Source organism: Molossus molossus, unplaced genomic scaffold (genome assembly GCF_014108415.1).
Source record: "Molossus molossus isolate mMolMol1 unplaced genomic scaffold, mMolMol1.p scaffold_m16_p_2, whole genome shotgun sequence".
Taxonomy (NCBI): Eukaryota; Metazoa; Chordata; class Mammalia; order Chiroptera; family Molossidae; genus Molossus; species Molossus molossus.
This window is the reverse complement of record NW_023425355.1, coordinates 93,792,525-93,801,887: the sequence shown is the minus strand read 5'-3', so window position 1 is coordinate 93,801,887 and position 9,363 is coordinate 93,792,525. Positions and strand designations below refer to the sequence as shown.

General features: G+C 36.0%; 1 protein-coding gene across 1 annotated transcript; it reads right to left on the bottom strand.

Moving 5' to 3' along the window:
- Positions 1 to 4,458: 4,458 nt before the first annotated feature.
- On the bottom strand, positions 4,459 to 5,382 carry LOC118635412 (olfactory receptor 3A3-like). Its single transcript, XM_036270116.1, has one exon. It carries the CDS (start codon positions 5,380 to 5,382, stop codon positions 4,459 to 4,461), a length of 924 nt encoding a protein of 307 aa, XP_036126009.1.
- Positions 5,383 to 9,363: the final 3,981 nt, after the last annotated feature.

Genomic DNA, 9,363 nt, shown 5'->3' with positions numbered 1-9,363 from the left:
AAGAAAGTCTTGACTATTATTGAATTGAGGAAGCATAGTTTTATTTTTTTAAATTTTATTTTTATTTATTTTTTATCCTCACCCAAGGACATTTTTTCATTTTTTGTTCAGATAGAGTGGGAGGGAGAGAGAGGAAGAGAGAGAGAGAGAAACATTGAAGCAAAAGGGACACATTGAGTGGCTGCCACCCGCACAACCAACCAGGGCCGGGAACTAACTGCAACCGAGGCACGCGCCCTTAGCGGGAACCGAACCCAGGTCTCTCTGGACCACAGGCCGACGCTCTAACCGCTTAGCCAAACCAGCCAGGGCGCATAGTTTTATTTATAATTTAATCTATTATTTTGATCTGAGAACTTGGCCTTCCTTCACTGCAAGGGAGAAATGAGGCCTTTTACAAATGTTTGATACATTTTACCAAATTGCCTTCTAAAAAGTTTGCACCAATATAACTTTAACCAATTGTGTATGAAGATGTCCATTTTCTTGCTTCCTACCCTGTACAGATATACCTTATTTTATTACACTTTATAGACATTGCATTTCCATCAAAACCAAGGCAAGACCCACCACCTGCAAAAACATTAGGGCTTACTGAAGGCTCAGATAATGGTTAGCATTTTTGACAATAAAGTATTTTTGAATTAAGGTATGTACATCATTTTTATTAGACAAAATGCTTTTGAATACTTAATAAACTACAGTATAGCATAAAGGTAAATCTTATACATATTGGGAAAACAAAAAAATTTGTGTGACTCACTTCCTGGCAATACTCCATTTATTTGTGGTGTTCTGGAACCACACCTGCATTCTCTGTGATGTAAGCCTCTATTTGTGAACTCAGGCTGCCATAACAAAATATCAGACAGTAGGTGGCTTAAACAACAGAAATATATTTTCTCACAGTTCTGGAGACTCAAAGTCCCAGATCAAGATACCAGCATGGTTGGTTTCTGGTGGGGCCTCCACCTTGAGTTACAGACGGCTACCTTCTGTGTCCTTACATGGCATTTCCTCTGTGTGTATGGGGAAAGAAAGAGTGACCACCCTGGTGTCTGTTCCTCTTTTGATGACACCAGTCCTACTGGATTATGGGCTCATACTTATGATTTGATTGAACCTTAATTACCTCCTTAAAGTCCCTGTGTCCAAATACAATAGTCATGTTAGGATTTCAACATATGACTTGGGGTGGAGGACAATTCAGCCCATAACATATCCCAAACAAAACATTTTTAATCCTTTAAATCTTTGCCCATATAGTAACCAAAATCATATCTCAGTATTGTTTCACTTTCTTTTGATTTCAAATGTGGCTTAACAATTCATATGACATTTGGCCAGTGGTACCTCTTCTTCGGAGTTCATCAAATTTTTTTTTAATTGGAATAGTCATATTTTACTTATTGATTAGTGAGTGCTCTTTATATGTTAAAGAAAAAAATCTTTGTCATAATTTGAAAATATTTTCTTTCCTCATTGTTTCATTTATATCTCTGTTCATAATTCCTTTAGATATAGAAAGTTTTAAAAAATTAAATGTTATTTAAGGGATCAATTTTTATGATTATTTCTGCAGTTTATGTCCAATGGAAAGCCTCACCTGCTATAGAATTATGAAATTTGACTCTCATAACATCTAACACTTTAGTATTTTAATCCACTAAGAATTTATTTTGGTGTGAAAAACACATAGATATAGTTTATGTCTCCCACCAAAGTTAGTCAGGTGTCTCAACATTAGTTACTGAATAGTCTATATTTCTCTAATGAATTGAATTGCTGTCTTCACCAAATTCTAAACTCCTATCTTTGTTTATTCTTGTAGCTTGGGTTGCATTCCCAAGGCTGCAGGGGGAAACATGAGGGTAAGAAGCAAATGACACAGAGAAGGTTGGGGCATGAATGGATTAGAGGACTGTTGCCTTGTGGATACTTGAGAATTGGGTTTTAAAATATTTTTTTTACTATTACAAGTGATGCTGCAATGAATATTTTGTTTTAAAAAGATTGTACACACACATTTATGTAAATATAAACAGTAGTAGTTTTAGTGGTGGGAGAGTTTTCAGGTTATTGAGTTCATAACTTTGCAGGTACTATAAATTCCCTCATGACATATTTAGACAGATCTCTGTAATGTCAGTACATTACCTGGATAGAGAATGAGAAAACATTATTCTACAATGTAGTAGAGTGAAGGATGGGGAGAAAGGCCAGGATATGTGGTTGCAAGATTGATGTCCAAAATAAAAAACAGTTCCATTTCCTCATGGGAAGATAGGGTTTATCAGCCAGGACACAGAAGTTGTGTCCTAAGGGACTAAGCCTCATATGTGACTAAAGCAAAGAGTCAGTAGCCAGAGTACAAGCAAAGAGTACATAAAGAACAAGGGTGAAATTATTCAAGTCAGATGAAAAAAAAAAAAAAAAAGCTGGTCATGACTTTGTTTTTTAGAGAAAGTAAATTTCCAAAAGAATCAAAGTTTAAATGAGGAGAAAATGAAAGCATATAGTTAAGTCAAAAATGTAAAACTAAAAAATAAAAGAACTATTAATGAAGAAATTAATGCATGATACAAAACCCGGAAAGAATGTATGAATAAAAATGAATCAATGTCTGAATACAAAGAAGTATTAAGTGTAATTATAGCAGAAAACACCACAAAATCATCAAGTTGGGAATCATTTGGGAAAACTATTTCAGGCAAATAGTAAAAAAAGCAAGATACAAAATCCAGAAAACAAAAAATAAAATAAAATCAATTTCTAATTGCACAAACGTCTGAAATTCTGTTTTGGAAGAAAACACCAAAAAGAAAGTGAAAAGACAAACAATTTAGGAAAAAATTACTAACCCAAATAGTAAACAAAAGTTAGTATCTTTAAAATGAAAATACCTTTTAGAAATCAATATTTAAAAAGACAACCCAGAAGAAAATTGTACAAATGACAGGAATATGGAATTCATGGAATAAGAATTATAGACAGCCAATTTAGATGTGGTATGACCCTATTTATGTAAAAAATATTATGTTAAAAATGCAAGTTAATATATCCTAAGAAAAAATTGGGAAGAAAACACATAAAACTGTCCATAGTGGTTAGTGCAGAGACTCAGATTATGAGAAATTTTTATTTTATTTTATTTATTTTTTATTGATTTTTATTTTTGTTACAGATGTTTCTCTTTTTTTTTTTTACCCCATTGACACCCTCCTCCCCATTCCCCCTGCCCCATACCCAGCTTTGTTGTCCATGTCCATTGGTTATGCATCCATGCATATAAATTCTGTGGTTTATCTCTTCCCAACCCCCTCTTCTGAGGGTTGTCAGTCTGTACCCTACTTCCATGTTTCTGGGTCTACCCTATTCCTCAGATTGTTATGTTCATTATATTCCATATATAAGTGAGATCATGTGATATTTGTCTTTTTCTGCTTGGCTTGTTTCACTTAGGATAGTACTTTCCAGGTCCCTCCATGTCATCTCAAAGGCTAAGAGATCTTTCTTTCTTATAGCTGCATAGTACTCCATTGTGTATATGTAATACAACTTTTTTATCCATTTGTCTACTGATGAACATCTGAGCTGTTTCCAGATCTTAGCTATTGTCAATAGTGCTGCTATGAACATGGAGGTACATATATTCTTTCTGATTGGTGTTTCAGGCTTCTTAGGGTATATTCCTAGAAGTGGGATCACTGGGTCAAATGGAAGTTCAATTTTTAACCTTTTGAGGTAACACCTTATTGTTTTCCATAGCGGCTGCACCAGTCTGCATTCCCACCAGCAGTGTACTAGAGTCCCCTTTTCTCCACACCCTCGCTAACACTTGTTTGATGATTTGTTGATGGCGGCCATTCTGACAGGTGTGAGGTGATACCTCATTGTTGTTTTAATTTGCATGATTATGAGAAATTTTTACATTCTAAGAACACAACTTTGTATAAAGCATGAATTATGTTATAATAAGCATATATTACAGTTGAAAAAAGTTAAAAATATCTAAACATCCAGAACTACAAATATATTCTGATTCCAATTGTTTTTCTCTGCTCTAAATAAACATGGGTATACATTTGTATTTCAGAAAGAAACGTGAAGGAAACCACCGAAATGTTCACAGTGGCTCTCTCTGGGTGGCAAGATTCTGGAGCATATATATTTTTTTATCATTTTATAAGTTTCTATAACTGCACAACTTATCCAATGACCATGTTTTACTTCCATCAATGAAAAGCATGTTTTAGAATAAAAACTATGCAACAGAGATATTTGAGCTTTGCTGGAATGGGGGGAAACCTGGCACACAAAATAGGATTCTCCAAATGTACCATCTACATTAATTTCCAAGCTCCTGTGTTATTAAACTTACCCCTAAAGCATCAGGCATGTGCCAGCCTCACTGTGGAGAAGGGGTGTGACCTTGATTTGAAGTGCTTAGGAGGTCCTTTATTTTCCAAGGACCTTAAACAAAGCCTTCTTCACCTCCTTGTTTCGCATGCTGTAGATGATGGGGTTGAGCATGGGAGTGAGTACCACATACAACACAGAGAGCACCCGGTCTCGTGAGCCAGAGTATGCAGAGCTGGGAAGGATGTAGCAGAGGACTGAAGTGATATAGAAAATACAGACCACAGTGATGTGAGCACCACAGGTGGAAAAGGCTTTTTTTCGGCCCTCAGCAGAGTGAATCCTGAGAATAGCAGCTACAACATGTATATAGGAGAGGACAACCAGGGCGCAGGGTGCAAGAGCCACCAGAAAACTAAAGAAGAACAGGGCAAGTTCATTTGCCTGTGTGCTGGAGCAAGAGAGTTTGAGCAGTGGAGGGAGGTCACAGAAGAAGTGGGTGATGAGGCGAGGCCCGCAGAACTTGAGTAGAGCTGCAAGGATGGTGTGAGTGAGTGCATTGGCCAAGGCAAGAAGGCAAGAGACTGAAGCAAGTCCTGTCCGGGTTCTTCGGCCCATGAGGACTAGGTAGTGCAGTGGCTGGCAAATGGCTGCATAGCGGTCATAGGACATGGCTGTGAGCAGGAAGCACTCCCAGGGTGCCAGAAAATGGAGAAAGAATATCTGGGTAAGACAAGCACAATAGGACATGGTCCGCACTGGTGCCAGCAGATGCACCAGCACCTGAGGCACCGTGTTGGAGATATAGGCAGTGTCCAGTACTGACAGGTTGGCTAAGAAGAAGTACATGGGAGTGTGGAGTTGGGAGTCCATTACAATAAGGCTGACAATGCCCAGGTTCCCAATCACAGCCACTATGTAGACCAGCAGAAAGATGACAAAGAGCAAGGGCCTCAACTCCTCTGTGTCAGTCAACCCTTCCAGAAGAAACTGGGTCACTAGGGTCCCATTTTCCAGCTGCATGGAACCACGCACAGAAACCTGCACCTGTAGAGTCCAACTCTGAGTCAGAGGAGGGTCTATGTTTGGAGTGCCAGTTTACAGAAGGGAGTGAGGGGGGTGGGAAGGTCCAGAGACAAAGAGGACAGGTTTCAAGCTTATAGGAATAAGACTCAGAATTACAGGATTGAGGTTGGGCTCAAGAGGCCAGTGGTAAGTAGAGGCCAGGAGAATGGAAATGGTAACCCCGTCAGCCCCCACACCAAGAGTAGGGGCATAGACCTTGAAATCACAGTGCATGCATCTCCTTTAAGGATATCAAAGTCAATCCCTCAGAAACTTGTCCCTGAATGAATGTCCTTGAACTTTATAATTATCTGAAATGGTCCCGTTATTTTACCATCACCAACCCAACAGAACCCCCATTCAGGGCCAGTGAAAAGACATCACTCAGGTCTCTCCTCCTCTGAACCTTTCAGGGCCTCCAATATCACTCAAAGTCAAAACCAAAGTCCTCCCTACAGCCTGCCAGGCCCTCTATGATATGCTCTCTCCTCTCCTCTCTGATCATCAGGCGAAAGGTCTGTCAGCTCCTTGACCCATATTGCATCTTCAGAGTTATTCACAGCAGCCAACATTCTTGCCTATTTTTGGCCCTGGTGCAAGAGGGCTCTGCCCTCCTATCCAAGACTAATTTATCTCACTGCTCTCTTTTAAAAATTTTGTTTTCTTTATTGATTTTAGAGAGAGAGAAAGGGAGAGGGAGAGAGAGTTTAAAACATCAATAAGAAAGAACATTGATTGGCTACCTCCTGCATGCTCCCCACTGGGGATTTGGCCCACAACCTGGGCATGTGCCCTGACCTGAAATCAAACTGATGACTTTTTCGTCCATGAGTTGATGCTCAACCACTGAGCCACACTGGACAGGCTCTCACTGCCCTCTTGATCTCAATGCTCGGAGAGTCTGCTACATGTGAAAGTACTAAATGCCACTGAATAGTTTGTTTTACAATGGTCAATTTCCTGTGATGTCAGTTTTACCTCAATAAAAAAGAAAGCAAAATAAAGACTCTGTCAAACATATAAAAGCAGAAATAATTTGTTTTCAGCAGAAACCTGCACTATAAGAAATGTTAAAGACAGTTCTTCATGAGGAATGATGATACCAAATAGAAACATGGATCTACATGAAAGAATAAAGAGTCCTAGAAACAGAAAATATGTTGGTAAATATAAAGTAATTTTTCTCATTTTAAATTTTCTTTAAATCATAGCAAACTTTTTAAAGCAAAAACATTAACAACATAGAATGTGGTTTATAACCTCTATAGAAATAAAATGTATGACAGCAATAGTACAAAGGACTAGAGTGGGTAATTGGAAGTTTATTGTTGTATTGATATCACATCAAATGTGAAAATACTTTAAATTATTTGAAGGTAGTCTATAATAAAATACATATTAGACATACTAATTCTTAATATATATTGGAGGTAAAGTAGAATCCTAAAAACTATTCAATCTAAAAGAAGTCATGAAAAGGTGGAAAGAGGAAACCAAAACAATTGGGAGAAATATTTTTAAAAAATAGCAGAATGATAGGCTTAAACCCAACCATTGTACTAATTACATTAATTGTAAATGGTCCAAATGCTACAATTAAAAAGTGGAGATAGACTGGATACAAAGGCAAAACAAAACTATATGCTAAGTGTAAGAAATCCACTTTAAATATAAAGACATAGGTATGATACAAGTAATAAGATTGCTAAAGATGTGCCATGCAAACTATAACCTCGCAAATGTTTGAGTGGTTATATTAATAGCAGGCCACGTAGACTTCAGACAAGGGATATGATGGAATGGAGGACATTTGCCCATGATAAAAGAGTTAGTTTGTGAAGAAGACATAAAAACTCTAAATATATATGCACTGCAAATAACAGAGCTTCAAAATACATAAAACACAGCTCACAGAAAAGAAATGAGAAATGGAAATCTATAATCAGAGTTAAATATTTTAACACTCTTCATTTAGTAACTGATAAAACAATATTTCAGACATGGAAGAGCAAATTAAAATCTATTTACGTACTAGGAAAGAAATAATGAAGAGCAGATATGAATAAAATTTAAAATGGACAAATGATAGAGAAAAATACATCAAACCGAAAGCCTTTTTAATACAAATAAAACTGTTAAAATGTGTAACCAGACAATATTAGAAACAATATTTGTGAACAAATCTGCTAATTTAGATAAAATGGACGAATTTCTTGAATGACCTAATTTACCAAAACTGACTTAAATAAAAATTAGAAAACCTAAATATCCTTAAATCTGTGAAATAAATGGAATAGAAAACTCCAGGCTCATATGGCTTTATTAGTGAATACTATCAAATACTTAAAGAAGATATTACCATTTCTATACAAATTCTTTCAGAAAGTAGAAGAGAGGAAACACTTCCCAAATCATTATATGAGGACAGCATCACATAATACCCAAACCAGATGAAGACATTGCAAAGAAAGAAAACCACAGACCAATATCCTTCAAGAAGTTACACAGAAAAAAACTGAATTAAATATTAGCAAATTAAATCTAGCAAAACACAAAGAGTATGATACATCATGACCAAGTGAGATTTAGCTCAAGAATAAAACATTGGTCTCATATTAAAAAAATAAATCATTCATCATATTAAGAAAATAAAGGATAAAATACGGTCATTTTGACTGATGCAGGAAAAGCATTTGACAATATTTAATGACCACTCATAATAAAAATTCTCAAAAAACTACAACTAGAAAGACACTTTTAAAATCTGATCAAAGGAATCTACAAAAATCCTACAGCTAACATGATACTTCATGGTAAAAGACTGAATTCTGTTCAACATTTTCCTAAGCAGTGCCCCATGAAAGAAAGAAAAATAAAAGTCATACAAATAGAAAAAAAATGAAATAGAATTATTTTTATTCAGAGATGATATGTTTATGTTTGTACAAAATTTTCTCTACAAAAAAAGTTAAATTTAATTTTTTATTTTAATATGTTTGTATTGATTTTTTAGAGAGAGAGGAAGGGAGAGAGAGAGAGAAACACCAATGTGAGAGAGAAACATCAGTTGGCTGCCTCCTGCACACCCCCTACTGGGGATCAAGCGCAAAACCCGGGTATGTTCCTTGACCAGGAATCAAACCAAGACCTCTGTCCATGGGACGACACTCAATCTACTGAGCCACACCAGCTGGGCAAGAATACTGAAATTTTAAAAATCACTATCATTTATAATGGTTTGCCAAAATATGATATACTTAATAAAATGTACAAAATATTTACAATGAAAATTGAAAACTGTTAAGAAAAATTAAAGAAAACCTACATAAATAGAGAAACATGCCATATTCATAGATTGGAAGACACAATATTTGTAAATTGTACATTCTCACCACACTATTTCTATAAATTTGATGTAAACCTAATAAAAATCCTGACTTTGCAGAAATTGACAAACTGATTCCAAAATGTATGTGAATAACCTAGAATAGGAACATCAAACTTGCAAAAGAAGAATAAAGTTGAACGATATAAGTATGACTAAAAGAGAATACAGACAAAATGAAAAGCTCATACTTAGCTGGTGAAAATGTAAGGTGGTATAATCATATTGAAAAGCAGTTCTTCAGTTCCTTACAAAGTTAAACTTACACTTACTATATGACCCAGCAAGGCCACTTCTGCTATTTACCTAATAATTAAAACCATGCATCCATACAAAGACTTGTACATAACTTTTTCTATCAACTTTATTAATAATAACCCCAATTTGGAAACAACCTAAATGTCCATCAACAAAATGGTACATCTGTGCAGTGGAATACCACTTGGCAATAAAGAGGGAGGAAGTACTGAAATACTCAACTTGGATGAATCTCAAAATAACTATGTTAAGTAAAAAATGGTGGACTCAAAAGAGTACATACTGTATAATTTTGT

Coding starts and splice junctions, on each gene's coding strand:
- LOC118635412 (XM_036270116.1), bottom strand. CDS start 5,382: ATGCAGCTGGAAAATGGGACCCTAGTGACCCAGTTTCTTCTGGAAGGG.